Raw genomic sequence first — 18,365 nt, 5'->3', positions numbered from 1 at the left:
TGTTGTGGGGGTGGGGGGGGGGGGGGGGGGCAGAGGTCCTGGCACCCCCTGAGCCCAGCAGCCTTTCCTGCCTTGCCCTGCAGCCCCTGCCGGAACCAGACCTGGGACTTTCCAGAGCTGGGTCAGACAACAAGCTGACCGCCCTGGATCTGGAGTGAGCTGGGGGCAGGGGGAAGCCCTGGGTTCAGAACAGAGCTGCCCCATTACCCAATCTGCAGATCCAGATGTGCGTGGCAGAAGGCACACTGTTTGGGATGAGGCATAAAATTACTCTGATCCCAATTGTACCATTGTCTTAATGTCTGCCCACAGGCCTTAGTGAGATTTGAACCATCAATCAGATCAGAAAGACACTGTTGTAAATCTTCAACCATGAGACACTTCTTTTTCCTCCCTTTGTATAAACAGGAGTTTTAAGCCTGGAGAAGACTGAAATTGAAATGCTCAGTACAGTAAAAATAGTAGTTGCATTACCAGTATCATTTCCAAGGGTTGCAAAAAGTAACACGTTTTCTCTCTGAGCCAAAGTATATCTTCATATAATTGATTATAGAGGTGGCCTGACAATTGTGAGGACCTCAAACAAGAAACAGGTTTTTGTATGTCTTCCCTTTACTTTCACTTTCAGAGGAGAATACTGCTGTGAGCTGAAGAGGTTACATAGACTTAATGAGTATTTGTAAAAATGGGCAAAGAATGTATAAGGAATAATATATTTAATGAATTTCATGGCTTTTTTGTTCATAAATTATTCAGATTACCTCAAATTGTTTTATATTTAGATCATTCACTGAATAATTTCTGAAATAACTCCTGGCAGGTAGCCGATTGACAAGCAGTTGTTACTCAGTGCTCAGGATTCGAAATTTGGGATAATTTGTACAGGAAAGGAGGAGAGAAAAGAATTCCTTTTTTTTACATAGCATTTCTGTAACAGACACTCAGTAACCTTCTAAAGGAGATGCTGATTTAACATTAATTTGAAATCTAGTTTACATAACTATTCCTTAAGGCTTAAGGCATGGTGTTACAGTGACTATTCCTGCCAGTAAACATAGCCTTTCGAATACTTACAGAAATCAGACATGAAAGAGTGTGAACATAGTCTAAGGCCCTGATCCAAAACTCACTGGAATCAATGGGAATGCCCTGCTGCAAATCAGGCCTTCGCTCAAATGAACTTAAGCCATTTTCAATAGTTCTTTTTTGTGGCATTCGTTAGTCAACCATGGCTGTTGCATATGTTGCATATAGCCCTGTCTTCTGCTTTGGGAAATTGAGAATAATCTGTTAAAATAAATAATCTATATTTAATATGATATACAGTTGTTTGTATCTTCTAAGTCAGTGGTGTTCAACCTTTTTCCCTTGCAGGCTAGATGGGCAGTGCCTAGTCTGACTGCTGGCCAGACCAGTCCAGTGCCTGAGACCAACACCATGGGCACTATCTAGCCAGGCAAAGACGGGCAGGGGGTAGCCCAGCCCAAGCCTGGCCTTGCAGGGCAGGGAGAGAGGAGGCTTCACCTGCCCCGTGGAGGGCAGAAGGAGAGGGATGTGAGTCAGCCCCGGGGGGGGGAGTGAAGGGGGCATGGTTCAGCACTGCAGGAGGGATGGGGCTTAATCTTGGTCCAGTCTGGCACTGCAGGGGAAAAAAGGGATGTGGCCCAGGCCCAGGGTAGTGGAGTGGAGAAGGGGACAGGGGGCATGGCTCAGCCCCAACACAGCCCCGGGGAAGGGAAGGGGGCTTGACCCAGCCCTGCACAGAGAAGGAGGCATGGCCTGGCTCAAACCCAGCCCCACAGGGCAAAGGGGTACAGCCCAGCTCCAACTGGCTGGACTCTAGGAATTTGGGAGGGAAGAGGGTGGTGTATTAATGGCCACTGTTGCTCCTCTGCCAAATTTCTGAACCCCAGGGACTCCCATGGGGCAGATGTACTGGCTGCATTTTTGGCCTGCAGGCCAGAAGTTGAGCACCTCTGTTCTAAAGGTTTGCTAAGATATCTTGCTAGGTACCCTTCTATAACTAATTTTGCTATTTCTACTCTCTCTTTTTTCAGGTCCTCCACCAACAGCAAGTCCAGGATCATCGTAAGTTTTTTATTTATTAGTGTTTATATCGGCAGTTAAACATTAACTTGTCATTTTATGCAATAGCAGTAGCTGAACATTCTGTTTAAATGTATAGCAGTTTGGGACAACTGTATTATCTAAGACATGGGTATGTTTCCAAAGTGTCCTGTCAGCTCCTCTTTTTTACACTAAGCTGTTTGTTTAATTTTCAGCATTTATTTTCTTTGGATCGTGTGCTACCCTCAGCTTTTACACAGTCCCATTGACTTCTGTACACATGCTGCTCATGGAATATGGGTAGAATGTGTCTTTTAACATGTGATGGAGCCCAATCTTGAAAGCAATTTCTTCTGGGTGTAGTTCTTAGTGCCCAGGAATAATTATACTGATATTAATCAGACTAAATGTATTGAGAATTGTACCTAATACTTAAATAGATCCAGTCTTTAAAACATGAAATGTACATTTGAAGGTGGTAACTAATCATGTGGTAGCTATATTATTTATCAACACTTTAATTGAAACTTGACCTGTCTTAGTGACATTAGAGATGCTGAACTGGTGACAGAAATAAATGCAGTAGTAACCAAAGTGAAAAACTAAACCAATTTTAGGTGTGTAAAATTTTGAGGCTAATCAAAGTTCCTTATTTAAAGATGATTAGGTAATCCTAGATGTATTGCAGAGAATAAGTGTTCTGGTTACAAACTGGGGAAGGCCTCCAACTACAGAATGACGTGCCATGATGCCTTCTATTGGAATGTCACAAAATGTGTTTTTGCCTGTCTGTCTTTATAAAGGTGTCTTACATCAAGGCTCCTTTGTTTGTTCACAAAGGTAGAGCTTTTGTTTTTGATAAGGATTTCTCTTGTGGCTTTATGGCCTTGAAGAGGGTGTTCTTAATTGTGTTAAATCCCAGATCTCAGTAACGTAGTGTTCTTTTGCAGTTCAGGAGACTTCATTACTTAGGGAAGCTAGATGCTTTCAAGTTTCATGGTTTCATAGTTTCATAGTTTTTAGGGTCAGTGCTTGTAAAGCCATGCCAGGGGTCCTGCAATGACCGCAGCTAATTCCCTCAGCACTCTGGGGTGGAGATCATCCGGACCAGCTGATTTGAATACATCCAGTCCCTCCAGAAGTTCCCTAACTAGTTCCTCACTAACCCTTGGCCTAGGTGTGCCTGCCCTGAGGTCTGAGGGGAGCCCAGAGGGGGGGTGGCTGTTCTGGTCCCTGCTCAGGAAAATGGAGGCAAAGAAATCATTAAATATGTTAGCTTTGTCGTCTGGTGTGACGACCAAATTTCCTAGCACGTCCTGCAGGGGCCCCACGTTACCTGGAACCTTCTTTTTGCCCCCTACGTATTTAAAAAAGGACTTCTTGTTGTCCTTGATCCGGGAAGCTAGTCCCAATTCCGTCTCTGCCTTGGCCTTCCTGACCCCCCCCGTATCACCAAGCAACCGCAGTATAATCCTCCCTGGTGATGGCCCCTCCCTTCCATTGGGTGTGCGCCTCCCTTTTAGCTAAGTGAGCAAGATGACATGGGATGCAGGCTAAGGGTACAGATGGAATTGGCTGAGGTAATTTCAGAGCTAATAGCTATCCTCTTTGAGGACTCAGGGAGGTCAGGTGAAGACCTGGATGATTGGAAAAGGGCAAATATATAGTGTCCACCCTACGGCTATTTAGTCTCGAGAGAGGAACTAAATTAATAGCTAGGAAAATAAAAGAAGAGGGGATTTGATAACAAACTTTAAATACCTGAAGGACTATTATCAAGAGGATGGAGATGGGCCTTTCTTGGTGGCCATAGCGGACAAGACTAGGAACACCGGCTTCAAGCTTCAGCAAGAGAAATTTAGGTTGGAGATTAAGGGGAACTTTCTGACTATGTGGGTGGTCAAGCCTAGGAACAGGCTAATTAGAAATTTTGGAATCACCATCCTTGGAAGTTTTCAAGAGCAGGTTAGACAGATACTTGGCTGGAGTGCTTTAGAGAGGGATGCTCCTGCCTTCAATAGGGGGCTGGACTAGATGAGTTGGTGAGGTCCCTTCCAGCCCTACTTTCCTATGTTCCTAAGAGAAAAGAAAAGTCTAGTGTTTAGTGCCTTGGCCATTTAGATTTGTCATACCACGTTAAGCAAAACAGATTTGTGGAATTCTTCCATTTATAGCAAATTCTTTTGAAGAAGAGAATTTGAACTCAACTAGAGGCCCTCATCACACCAAAGAGGGCACAGTCCCACCACCTTCATTAAGAATTGGTTTGAAGTGTAAGGGTATAATACAAAGCTCTTGGAAGTAAATAGAAGAGCAGTCAATTATTTCAATTTACACTGAATCAGATACCAAATTAGGAAACTGAAATTTTAATGTTTGTTCCTTAACAAACCCAGGATGCCATTTCAGATATAGCACTGTCCATTTATCATATGTGAGTACAAATACAAAATGTTTTAAAGGGGAAGTATTTTAAAAGAAAGGAAAGCTGAGACTCCCTCTTTGATAATGGTAGTTGAGTTTTCGACTATATATACATATTGTTACTGTAATTTTGTAACCAAAAATTCTTAATCACACCTTCATCATCCTGGAAAATTGTAGATTCCTCCTCATGAAGGAGCACATGATAATCAACGACGTGGAAACCATTTCTAAAGAAATAGATATGATAATCAAATTCTGCTTTATTTGACGGTGCAATTTTTTTCAATAAAAATCCTAGTAAAACTTGATGTATATGTATTAAGGGAGTCAATCAGGGAAGATACCTGTAAGAAACAAATGATAAACAGGAATAAAAAAAATAATCTTGAACACAGTTCAATTCTGCAGTCATTGACTCCAGACTGATAGCCGTTTGAATGAAAGCAGTTAGATTCCATGGAACTAAATGAACAGCTAGAGGGAAAAAAAGTGAGACGCAAAAAATTGAGAGGAAAAAAGGAAAGAAAGAAAAGAGAGAAAGTCTCTTCAAAATTGTTTCTTTTTGTCACGTTAGAAAATTATGTAATATTTTCAAACATGGCCCTCCCATCAAGTGAGCAAATAACTCTGAAAAAAATTTAGAACAAACCAAAATAATAAGGAAGAGCTAGTGGGAAAAGTAAATGTACAATGAATAGCCAAATGTCAAGGCTGTTGTTTGAAGATGTGACACACAAAACTAAAAAAACCTGGGCAGCACAAAGTGCTTCTACAGAAACACAGAGCATGTTTGTCCAGTGCAGTGAACCCCAGGGTGGTATATTTGTTTAATTAGAAACAGACACTTGTTTCAGTCTTTCTGCAGCTGTATTACTAGGTTGTCTGATATTCTAGTTATCAAATACTGGGAGCCTATCTCCTCTGAAATGTCCAGATCCAGAGTCTACTTCCTATCAGGTAATTACAGGGGTGCCCGACTTCTATGCCCAGCGGCCCAGATTGGTATTGTTTGGTCCATCCGTGGGCCAGATATAGGCAGTGCTCCTACGTGGATGCAGGGGGGAAGGAGCTGTGGCCCTGCCCCAGCAGCAGGGAATGGGCATGGCCTGGCACAGTGGGGGGCAAGGATCATGGCCAGGTCCCAACCCAGCCCTGCGGGGAGGGAAGGGGGTATGACCCAACCTCAGTACAGAAGTGGGGGGACATGGCCTAGCCCCGTGGGGGTAGGGGGTAGAGCTTGGCTCCAACCAGCCACATGGGAAATGGGGTTTGGGAATTGGGCAGGGAGGAGGGTGACTGTATTAATGGCCACTGCTGCCCCGCTACCAAATTTCCAGACCTATGAGGAGCCCTTTGGGCCAGATGCAATGGCTCCACAAGCCTGCATTTGGCCCACAGGCCAGAAGCTGAGCAGCCCAGGATTATTAGGTTGCCTTGAAAGACTCAACTGTTCTTGGGTGCCAGTGATATGAAGAAAGCCTACTTTCATTTGTAAATGGTTGTCCCTCTTCTAGCTGACTCAGAATTATGCATCTGGGACTAGCAGGTTAGTCCATGGCTCCCTTTCCTTTCAGTTAATAACGGTGCTAGTGGTTTTTCTGCTAGTGGAAGTTGTTTCTTGAGGAGAGACATAGAACGGAGGGGTTGGACACTTGAGTTATAAAATGTCACAACAGTTTTTTTTCAGGAGTAGCAGCAGTAGTTCTGATGTCGTGGCCATATTAAATTCAGGTAAATACCCCGGTTCATCTAAATTTCCCAAGAAAGTCAAAAACCCTGCGTTCTACAGTCTCATCCCCTGTTGTTTAGGACTGTTATGTAGTTTTGCTGTGCGCTGATGAAGTTACTAAATTTTATCTGAGCAGTGACTGCATTTAATGGTGATTATCCCTGTGAATTGATTTGAACTTTAAATTTGAAAGAAAAAGGTGCTTTATAAAGGCTCCCAGCTCTACTCATCCCAGTTGCTCATATCCTAAAAGAGTTTCAGACCTCTTAAGTGCAGGGCTTTGGGCAGGTATATTGGGCTGAATCCCCAGCTAAATAAAGAGATTCTAAGTCACCTTTCTGTTCCCAAAGGCACTTGGCATAAATGAGTTATTACAATACATCCTGGAAATCTTACAGGGTTTCTATGGCCTGGCTTGTTGTCTGATCCTTGAAGGACCTCTGAACCATGCCACCCACTTAATCTTTGAGCTGTTTGACTGTTACTGTGATGGATCAGCAGTCAGAGAAGATGCATAACAGCTCAGTACAGCAGCAGCCTTTGGAGACACGGCACAGCAGAGCATGAGAGATAAGAGGATTTCACATAAGAAAAAAAACATCTTGATGTGACAGCACAGTTGAATTGTCCAGCCACCTTGCTCTGCAGGCAATTTTGTCCACTTTTCTTCCTTTTCATGTATCACACTGGTTCTGATTCTGCACTCAATCTTTCCAGAGTAAATCAGGAGCAATTCTAATGATGGTTTTGGAGCTATTTTATACTACTAGAATAGATTCTACCACAGTGGAGTTCAGTGAGCATGAAACCAGCCCCTGGGAAAGGAGAATCAGGCCTACTCGGAACAAGGGTGTCACCTTGTTAACCATGCTTCTGTTCCACAATTAATCCTTTGTTAAACTTCTGCTTCTGCCTGGGTCCCGTAACTCCATTTTCAGAAGCATGTGTTCTCCTTGGAATAATTCAAACAGGAGCAAGTGGTTCTGATAACTCCGGTGTGAAAGAAAACAAAATCTTAAAAAGGATGAACGAGACAAGCCCTTCATGAATATAGCAGACTCTGCCAAGGTTCCTGAAGTCATGTGCACATTGTATGCAAGAGTTGTGCAGTCTCTACAGGAATCACTTCCTGTGTGTTTCATGGCAAAGCAAGTTAGAAAAAGAGCCTGGTATTCTACGCGGCTGCCCATTTAACTTTCACTGTGAAGTGTTGACCTCAGCACACCAGAAATGTTACATGAATAATGCAGTGATGTTCAGACACAGCCTTGTAGTTCTTTGTGATATTTTAAATTTTGAAAGGAGGAAACAACCCAGTTTATCTCTGTTATTACTCTTTGGATTGCAGTGAACTGAAAAATCTCGGGGCACGTCTGAAAATGAAGCCAATTATATTGCCATGTGTAAGACAACTACTTTTGTCACTGTATCTGTTGGAAGGTTCTTCTATCCTTAACATACATCATTTCATAGATTCATAGATTGTAAGGGAGTGGAAGGGACCTCAGAAGATCATCAGGTCCAGCCCCTTGCATCAGGCAGGAAATCTCCTCTTGAAGATTTGTTCCACCTAAGCTAATTATTAAAAATGTAACTACCATGTCAGGGAAAAAAAAGGTTTGGGTTGTAATTAAAAGGGGGAAATAGTTCATAAACTCAAACAAGTTCTCTTATAGTCCAAAATTGTTTATTAGATTTATGAAATAGCAAACTCCACAGGCTTCCACTGTCCCAATTTTCTAATGATTAAATTTTTTCTATTTGGGGAGTGGGAGGTAGTTAAACACATCTGGGTTTCTTAGTGAAACACACATTTTATACAGTGGCTGTCTGTGCCTGGATGTCAGCACAGTTCTCTTCAACAAGAAAATGCACAACCCCTGGCCAGCATCCAGGTGGGGCTTAGCCAACTATGTACTTGACTGCGCATTTCAAAGCGTAGCAGAGGGAATCATCCCTTCTGAGCATAGATGGTAGGCTTTAAAGAAGAAAGAACATTGATAAAGAATTAAGGTTTTCTCTTGTGCAGGTGCCAACAGATTAAATTCATAGGAGCACTGCTTCAGTTGACATCCTCATTCTGACGTTCCCAGTGCTACTCAACACTAATACTTTCACAGCTTCCAGCATGAGAGACTGGTGTAGTGGGTCAAGTGACCTACAGAATATCAGCTGATGAAAATCATGCATTTCAAGCCACACAAAATAGACCACTGCTTTTGCAGAAAGTGTATCAGTTGGATTTCTCAGCGACTGTGGAGAGTTTTTTGGAATGAGAATTGAATACAAGTTTTAGGAGTTCTGGACTTGGATATCCTTATTTGGTGTGGTAGCCTGTGCATTAATCATGGGATCTCAGACATAAGTAGAAAGTGGGATTTTCTTCATAAAGGCCAATATAAATATAGTTGTGCAAAAAATAAAGTAGTGGTGTTAAAATGAAGACCTTAATGTCTGATGCCAACAGAAACTATGTTGCATTTTAACATATTGCTTCATCCTACTGAAAATATTACTTAGCCGTGCCAAGGTCTGGGAGAGCCAGGACTATCTGTTCAAAGGGGGCCAGTCATGCAAATTCAATTCTCTCTTGGAAAAGGGTCAGACTCTTATCCTTGGGAATGTGGTTGAACTGGTGCATTTTTGCTGCATATACCACTACCTCGCTCCATGTGGAATTCCTACCGCCTCTCCTTCCACCCTTGTCCTTTGCATGCACAGTAATATAATGCCCTATGTGCCAGCTGTGTGAATTTTGGAAAGAAGTATGTTCTTTGGCCTTCATGTACTGCCAGGGCACAATTATGTGAAGATCCCTGAATAAGCAGAATACAGCACTTAGTAAAGCATACCTTGGTATCCCTAAAAGGTGCAGTTTCCTTTATTTGTCCACCTAAGACATTTACACAGCTACAGGTCTGTAGTATCTGAGCATCTCACAATCTTTAAGTATTTATCCTCATGATAACCCAGTTCTATCATCCCCATTTTATGGATGGGAAATTGCAAAATGAAGAAGCTGCATAACTTGTCCAAGGCCCCATATAAAGTCTGCAGTGGAGTAGAGCATTCAGCCAAGTCCTAGGCTAATGCCCTAAACGCTGGATTATCCTTGTGTTCCACCATAGCCATGCATCTCCCATAGGCTTTAATGGGAATCATGAGGCAAAATCCTAACAGAATTTATTGAACGCGTGTATTTTTCTAGTATCGGTTAGATCCACAGTGAAATTTTCTCATTTTGGATCACTGTAGGTTTGTAATTAATGCAGCTGGGCTAAATTCTGCACCCAGTTGCACTAACAGACCTAGAGGACGTACACTGAACTCTGGCCAGGCACATGATTTGGCTCACAGAATGGAGCCAATGGAGGCTTTGATGAATATTTTTATGTATTTTATCGGACATATTCCAGTGTGCAGACAATAAGCTCTCCTGTCTTGGTGCAGTGGTTCTTGCAAGAAAAGTTGTAAGGGATATGCAGACTTATTTGTGTTGTTTGAAGATTTAATTAATCAACTTCATCTAAGTACAACAAAAAGAAAAAGCTAGGTTGGGGAGGAATATTAAATCAACAAAGCTAATAAAGCTTTGTTAGCAGAAAACAGCATTTCCTGAGACAATGTGCTACTAGGAACTGCGTTAACGACACTTTTTCCCACTCCACCAAATACTGTTATTTAACACCACTTATAGAAAAAAAATGGTTAACATTAAAAAGGACCTTCCTGGACTGCTATTACCCATGTCTGAAAAGGAGTTGTACTTGTATTTCTGTTTGTCTCCTAGTTGCACTGGCCATGTCTACTGACAGAGCCACACTAGTAACATTCATTGCAGTGAGGTGCTTTGAGATAAAATGCTGAGCAGCTGACAGCTTAATTTTTTGCACTCCTCCTCAAGCTTGATGCATCCATTCACAAATGAAATTCCTTCTTGTCCAGCAAATATTTTTCAAACTCTTTTGGATATACAGATTGGAGAACTAACCCAGAGTCAGGAAAAAGTCAGATTTGAGATGGTAGGAGTCCTGGCACTTGGAACCCAAAAGGCTTTGTTGTTATTGAAGAGCTCTTGTGCTCCTTCCCATAGGTTTCGTAGACACTAGGGCTGGAAGGGACCCCGCAAGATCATCGGGTCCAGCCCCCTGCCCAAGGGGCACGTAGCCAGCTGAGGTCAGATAATCCCAGCAAGATAAGCATCCAAGCATTTCTTAAAAGTTTCCAGCGTAGGTGCTTGCACCACTGCTCAGAGGAGTTTATTCCAGACTCTGGAGACTCAGACGGTAAAGAAGTTCGGACAGCGACTTGGAAGTTCTGGTCTCTTAAGGCGTGTCTGCAGTGTTCGGGAGTGCCACTGGGAAAATATGCCCTGCTCATTCACTTCTCCTTGACACACAACGCATGCGAACCATACCATCAGTGATCACTGGGGGTGGGGGCGGGGTGGGGGCAGAGCTGCAGCTGGGTAGGAGTGCAGAGTGTGGGGCTGTGCAGACCTGCACTCGGGGGGATGGCAGCAGTGTGGAGCTTGGGTGGGCAGCATGTGAGTGTGAGGGAGGGTGTGGGGGCCCCTCCAACTCTTCCCCCCATGGTGCGCATTCAGGGCAGATGGTGGCAGCAGCAGGTGGGGGCACTCAGGGCATTGGTGCCCGGTATAGGTGCTGGTGCCTGGTGGGAGTGCGGCTCCGGCCAGCATTGCCCATTGCAGTGAAGGACTTAGCCTCTTCTGGGCAGTCTGTATTGCCGACACTCCCCACTATGCAGCCCCTGCACTTGTACAGCACAGGGGGGAAGTCCCAGGTGCTGGATCTGGCTGCCTTCCCTGTCCCCCAGGGGAAGGCGCCTTGGGCTTCCCTCCCATGCTGCGCAGCTCAGTGGCTCCAGCGCCTGGGGCTTCCTTCCCATGCTATGTGAGTGCATGTGCATGGCGATACAGGTGGCCTGGCAGAGACTTCTTCCCTCGCCGCAATGGGCAGTGCTAGCTGAAGCTGCTGCCTGCCAGGCCCCAGTGCTCTGAGCACCCTGCCTGCTGCTGCTGCATCATGCAGGGAGTGTGGAGGGTCCCCACACACCCCCCACCCTCCCTCACACCCCACAAAGGCCACACAACCACACCCTTCCCCCACAACCCCTCGCATATACATAACCCCCCAGCATACCCTATGCTCCCACACGCAGCCATTCCCCCCACAAACCCTCCACACCCACCCTATACCTTACCATACAACCACCCACACACAGACACCCCACCACACATGCACATACCCCACCACACCAACACACACACACACATCCTCAACCACCCCCCAACAATATACAAGATAAATAATTTATTTTTGAGTTGTTATGCAGTCACCTCTATATACACTATGCAAACACAAATCATGACAAAAATATTTTTTGTAATAAAATTAAAAAATGTTATAGTAGGTGTTTGACTCTTAGTATATGATTTTTTTTTTCTGGTTCTAAGATGGCAACACCCCCCTCCCAAAAGGAGTATTTCTAGGTGGCAAGGAGAGGGACTTCCAATGGCAAAGGTCAGGGGTTAGGGGTGGGACTTCTGGTCCCAAGATAGCAACCAGGGGGTGGGGCAACTGTCAAGGGGTGGGGCTACCCATGCAGCCCTCCACAACTCACCAAAACTCATTAAGCAGCCCTCCACCCAAAATAATTACCCACCCCCGCAACATGCAAATGATATCTGGATTTTTAAATTTAACTCCATTATAATTCAAGAAACCAAAAGTTCTTTTTCTCTTTTTGTTTTGTTTTGTTTTTTTTAATCTGTCTTCATTTCTCCTTGACTTTCGTCAAGGAGAAATTTTTCTTTTTTTTCTTAATTTTTCTATAAAAGAAAAATTTTCTCCTTGACTTTCTTCAATGGTCATTCACTGTGATGACCGTTCTAAAGTCAGTGAGATTTTTTAAGACAGTAATATTTTTTTAGCTTTGTAAGTAAACACATTTTTACTTCCTACTCTATATGCCAGTTGCCGAGTTAGAACCATATTCCAGTGCAGGTGTTATTTCTAGGGAATGGAGCAATGGAGGTCCTTAGAGAGATAAAGAAGCAGATGAAATAATATTCTAAGCCATTTGTGGTGTGTCCTTCCTGTATAAAGAAGGTTACTGCTGTCATATAATGACAAGTATAGGGAAGTAGCTGAGTAAGTCAGACTGGCTTATGGAAAAAGTGAATCAGTCATTTTGTGTGGGTTCCCAAATGATAAAATTTAAGTTCTGTCAGATGAGGTAAGTATGAGCCTTGGATGCCTACAGTGTCTACAGGAGGAAGGCTTTTTCATAACCTGAGCCCTCTGGTAATGGGCGATTGGTGCCTCCCGAGTCTGGGGTGGGCACAGGATCACCAATGGAAAGGGGGGGACCCCAGTGGCTGATCGCTAACCGGGGGGGGACCCCCACTAGCCAATTGTGCACCCACTGCACGTCACCAATGCCTCTGGTTACAAAGTGTTCCAACAGCTTGGGAAAGGGTTGCCCATCTTCCCAAAAGTGCAAAGAATGCATTGATCTTGGTAGTTTAAGAAATTAAACTATTCAGTTTCTTAAGTTGGTGAAGTGTGGGGAAATCTTCGCTTGATGACCTTGGAATACGTCTGAAGCTGCAGTAAAATGTCATAGATAATGAGGTAATAAGATATAATGAACCAAACCCTGTTGTCAGTGCTCATTTTAACTTCTTTATTCAGAAAATACCCCTACCAAGATGCATTCTAGCTAGGCAGTGATAAGTCTCACATACCCATTCTCTCTTCATTTTCTGCCCAAGTGCAGGGGGTTTGGACCTGATGATCTCAAGAGGTCCCTTCCAGCCCCTGACATCTGTGAATCTATGAATAAACCTATTAATCTTGTGCCATTTTCACCTTCTGTCATGGCTGAAACCAGAACATGAGAAAGGAATGAGAAATCTTTTTAATAAGGATTTCTCAGGCTTTAGTGAAACCCAGGTTCATTCCTGTTCTGGGAAAACCTTTAGGCTACCTTTAATTTGATCTCTACTAATTTTATCAACCTGCTTTACCACCAAGCTGATGATGGATTTACCTCCAATAGGGTAAAGATTGTGTAATCTCCAGTTGCTTACGCAGCCATTTTTCTATAAAAGAAAGGTAATATAAAACAATTTTAGGATTAAAAACAAAGATGAAATACCATATTTTCTCACATATGTCCTGTGCTTTTTTCCCCCAAACCAGCTGGTGGAAATTGAAGCGCACATCATATGTGAGAAATAAGGGTCCCTAAGGGCTCCAAAATTTGGCAGCTGGGGAGCAGTGGCAGCCTGAATTGCTGCACCTCTGGAGTCAGGCCAGTGCGTGGGGTCCCAGATCTGCCGTGTGGCCCTGGCTCTGGCCTCGGCACACTGGGTCAGTCCGCAGGCCCCACCATCACGTGGGGCTGGTAGCAGACTCTGGAGCAGGCTCAGCTCCGTAGCTGCTGCTACGGATTTACAACAAAGGAAGAATTTTAAGAAAGGGCAAACGATGGCTTAAGTCTTATAATAGATCTCAAATGCACCAAAGCTGTGGTGTTTGATGGATTTTTCCACCTTAGCTCAAGTCTCTCTCTCTACCCGTGTTGTCATCTTTCCAAACTCAACACCGGGCCCTCCACCTCCGCCTCCTTGTGTTCTCTTCCTCCTCATTCCACACCCACTCATCACTCTTGAGTCCTTAATTTTTCCTCTCAAATGAAACATCCCAGCCCACTCTGCCTTGAATGGAGCGGAGTGTGGTGTCTTAACTAGCGATAGAGCTTTTCCCTCCGTTCTGACAGACTATCACCAGGCAGACAGCCAGCAATGATTAGCCATATACAGTATTGCAGCCTGTTGCTCTGACTCACTGCTACATCTGGGAATCTTGCAGCCATAGGGCATGGATCCAAAGTTCCCTGCTTTAATCAGACCCTAAAGAAATATGGATGTTCTAGTTTATTAAACAGTCGAATGATCACAGGGTGAGTGAGGGTGTAGTGTCTCTTCCCCCTTTAGTAGATATTTAATTCCCAGAGCCTCACCAGGAGTTTCGCATGCGACTCCAGGGAAGACTGGGGTCCTTTAATTAGGGAGAGAAGATAATTGCAGATGCAGTTCCAAGGGTAGGTGCAGTATTTCTTACACAGAAACCACTAGGAAATGAAAATCAACGACATGTTCATAATGTGTGTTATACAGGGTCATTCCTTTACAGTGCCGTGCCACTGGCAGCTACAGTAAAGTAGGACAATGTTAGTGAGTGTTGTAACAGAGTGCCTTGTTGAGAAGGTGGGGGAAACTTAATATGAGGCTGGTAAAAACGATTCTTATTTTGAGCTAACAATGCTGCCCGTTGTTGCAAAGAAGTGTCAATCATGTAGACTGCAACTTAAGAGCTTACCCTCTGCTACTGCAGTCTTTAGAGGAACCAGTGGTTTCAATCCTGGGGAATGTGTTTATTCAGTCTAGTAAAAACATTAAAAAGGGGATAAATCTGCACTGACCCAAAATGCCTTTCACTGCTGCTGCAAACGATAAGATGTTTAGAAAGGAGTTCAAGTAAAGATAATATAATTTGTGCAGCCAGAGTATATATTATGACCTTGAGGGGTAGTTATGGAGCTCAGTTGCAACTCATTTTACTTCATCGCAAAATCATTAAGTGCGAGGGGGGAGATTATAAGGTGTTACATTATTTATTCTGATAATTAAAAACATGCATAACACTACAAGCTTAGCCATATAAAGCAGTAAAATTGGGCAAGTTCAAATACTGTAAAGGGAGTTAATCATTGATTTCAGAATGTGGCAAGTTTATTGATCTTGTTAACAGCAAAATATGTGTGTGGTTGCCTTTGTGGCAAAGAAAAACAGTCATCTGACTTGTTAGTAGTTGGGGGCTGTTATTGATGCATGAGCCAACAACGATCCATACTAACCAAAAAGTAAATTGTAACTGTTATTCTCTTCCGTTCATTTTCCAGCCAGAGTCCTTGCATTGGTAAATTAGTTAAATCAACATGAGACTTCTTTCAAAGCCAAGATTCATGTTCTTCCCCAGTTCCGGACAGTACTTAGTGGCAAACAAAAAAATGTTAAGACTTAAGCAATGTTGTTACAGATTAAGGGGTAAGAGTTGGAGCTCAGATTCATAGATCTGAAAGGCTAAAGTCTGTCTTCCTAAATAACTCAGGCCAGAACATTTCTCTGAATGAATTCCTGATTTACTGGCAAGTCCAAAAACTGTGGTTGAACTAGAGCATTTCTTCAGTAATGCATCCAACTCAATTTTAAGTTTTCCAGTAATAGAGCATCTACCACTATCCTTGGTAAGTTGTTCTAATGATTAATTTTCTTCATTGCATACAAGACTGCACCTTTTTCTTTAGTTTGAATTTGTGTAGGTCCAATTTACAACCACTGACTCTTGTAATATATTTGTCTGTTCATTTGAAGAGGCCAGTATTAAAGTTCTGTTCAACACGCAGGTATTTATAGACTGTGATCCAGCCACCCCTTAACTTTCTCTTTGGTAAGCTAACTAGATCCTGCTCATTCAGTCTTTCACTATAAGACATATTTTCCAAGCCTTTTAGATATTCTCATGGCTCTTTTCAAAACCCCTTTCATTTTTCAACCTTCATCCTGAGGTGTGGACTCCATAACTGGAGACATTTTTTCAGCAACAGTTGGACTATTGCCAAAAACACTGAGGTGATGCAAACTCATTGCTCCTAGTCGATAGTCCCCTGTATATATACTGAAGGATTTCATTAGCCCTTTGGTCACAGTATTGTACTGGGGACTCATGTTCAACTATTTATCTACCAGGATATCCAAGTCTTTCTCAGAGTCTCTGGTTTCCAGGATAAGATATTTCAACCTGTTTATTTAGCCCACGTTCTCTGGTCCTAAATATTTGCTCGTACATTTGGTTGCACTGATTTTTTAAATTGCACCCAACCTACCAACCAACCCAGGTCACTTTGTACTAGTGACCTGCATTCTTTATTATCTACTACCTCCCCAGTCTTTGTCTCATCTGCAGATAGCATCAGTAAGGATCTGCATGGTTTTTTTCCAGGCTCTTCATAATTATTGTAGAACTAAGAAACCAATCCATGTGGGATCCCTCTCTAAACACATCAGACATTTCCCTGCCTTAGTCAGAATGTTGTGCCATACCAACTTATGTGCCTTGCAGAAATCAAAGTATATTATATCAACATTATTACTCTTATCAACCAAACATGGAATCTCTTCAAAGAAAGATACCAAGTTAATTTGACAATATCCATTTCCATAAAAAAATGTTGATTAGCCTTTATTATATTATTCCCTTTTAATACCTTATTAGTTAAATTCATATCAGCCATTCCATTATCTTACTTAAGACTGTTGTAAGACTTATGGGTCTGTAATATTTTGGGTCATACCATTTAACTTTTTTCTGTTTTTTTGTTTTAAATATTGGCACACTAGAAGCTTTCATGCAATCCTCCAAACTTCCCCAGTGTTCCAAGGATTATTAAAAAATCAACAGTAATGGTTCAGTAAGTTCCTCAGGCAGCTCTTTTAAAACTCTTTTATGAAAATTGCCCAAGTCAGCTGATTTTTTTAAAATAAATCTTTGATTGTCATCAAACTAAATAAATAAAATAAAATAAATGATACATTAAATCATAAATAAATTCAATAAATAAACTAAATAAATCAAACCTAATCAAATTAATAAATGTTCGATTTCCGTTTTACACATCTCCCTATGTCACTGTACAGCAGGGGTGGGCAAAATATGGCCCATGGGCCACATCTGGCCCGCCAGGCCATTATATCCAGCCTGCGGGGGCCCTAAAAAATTTAGAAAATTAATATTTATGACAGGAACCAGGGCCAGTAAGACCCAGGGGAAGCCATGGCAGGACCCAGCAGGACCCATGACAGGACCTTGCTGGCCTGGGACTGTGGGACTATTCATGCCTGCCTGCACCAGAGTGGGAAATTCAGGTAAAAATGGGGGACCGGGAAGCAGGAGAGGACTGCAGGGGTTCACCCCAGTCCTCGGGGCCAGGCTGGCTCCTGCTGAGTCCTACCGCTGTGGCCACGCACCTTGGAGCTACGTGGTGTAGGAGTGGCTGGCAGGTGGACAGGAAAGTGGGGAAAGCAACAGTGGGGGGGGAATGGAAGCAAGTGGGTGTGCGGGAGTGTGGGTCCCGCTCTGGTGTCCTGGGGCCAGTGCCAAAGGGGCCCAGAGAGGGGCGGCAGGAATGTGGGATGCCGGCTGGCAGGGGCCTATGGAGCCAGGCTGGGCTGCACCAGCAGGGAGAGATGGGAGCTGGCCTGGCTCCATAGAGCCCTACTGGTTGCAACCCAGCACTTCAGCCACGCCACTCTGGGTCCCGCCGGCTCTGACCCCGGGACACCAGCATGGGCCCTGTGCTCCTGTCCAGCTGTTGCTGTGCCCCCGTGCACCTGCTCAGTCCCAGTCCCCCTCAACCAGTGGTACAGGCAGGACCAGCACGCACAGCCCAGACCTACACACCTCGCGCTCATCCATCTGGGCTGAGCAGCAGCAGCGCAGGACAAACTACTGCTCAGCATGGGGGGAAAGCAGCCCCTCCCTCTCCTGTTGCTGGTGCTTCTTGGTGCAGCTGCCCAAAGCCAGTGTGTGGCTGCCTTGCATCTCTGACATGTCACCACCACCTCTGGGCTGCCCTGCGGGGTAGCAGTGACAGCACAGAGCAGACACAAGAGAGCCCTGTGTAGGCTTTGAGCACCTGCGTCAGGAAGCGCCAGCAGCAAGAAGGGGAGGGCCCACTTTCCCCCCACGCTGAGCAGTTTCTCCTGCACCACTGCTGCTTAGCCTGGGCCCCAGTGCCAGCTCTAGGCTCACCTGTCAGGGCTGAGCAACAGCAGCATCAGTAGCTGGGCAGAAACTGCTGCTTGGCGTAGGGGAAAGCAGCTCCTCCCCACTCGGCCTCCAGCCAGTTTTTGCTGCAACTACCCAGCTCTGGGCTGTTGCAGGGCAGGGGCAGGTGCTGACCAGCTCAGGAGGGCTCCCATGCACATCCCACATATCCTCAAACCTTCCTGCAAACCCCACAGCCACACCGTCCCCTCCCTTCTCCACACACC

General features: G+C 44.1%; 1 protein-coding gene across 1 annotated transcript in view; it reads left to right on the top strand.

Annotated features, from left to right (window-relative positions):
- The window catches only part of ROR1 (receptor tyrosine kinase like orphan receptor 1), a 96,727-nt gene that overhangs the window by 23,066 nt on the left and 55,296 nt on the right, over positions 1–18,365 (top strand). Inside the window, exon 3 of the mRNA XM_019528454.1 lies at positions 2,058–2,088. Within this exon, the coding sequence (XP_019383999.1) occupies positions 2,058–2,088 (31 nt within the window). The remainder of the gene's footprint in view (positions 1–2,057; positions 2,089–18,365) is intronic.

This window comes from Gavialis gangeticus, unplaced genomic scaffold, assembly GCF_001723915.1.
Source record: "Gavialis gangeticus isolate Ggan-Ray unplaced genomic scaffold, GavGan_comp1, whole genome shotgun sequence".
Taxonomy (NCBI): domain Eukaryota; kingdom Metazoa; phylum Chordata; order Crocodylia; family Gavialidae; genus Gavialis; species Gavialis gangeticus.
The sequence above is the reverse complement of the archived record's forward strand: the minus strand, read 5'-3'. Positions and strand labels throughout refer to the sequence as shown.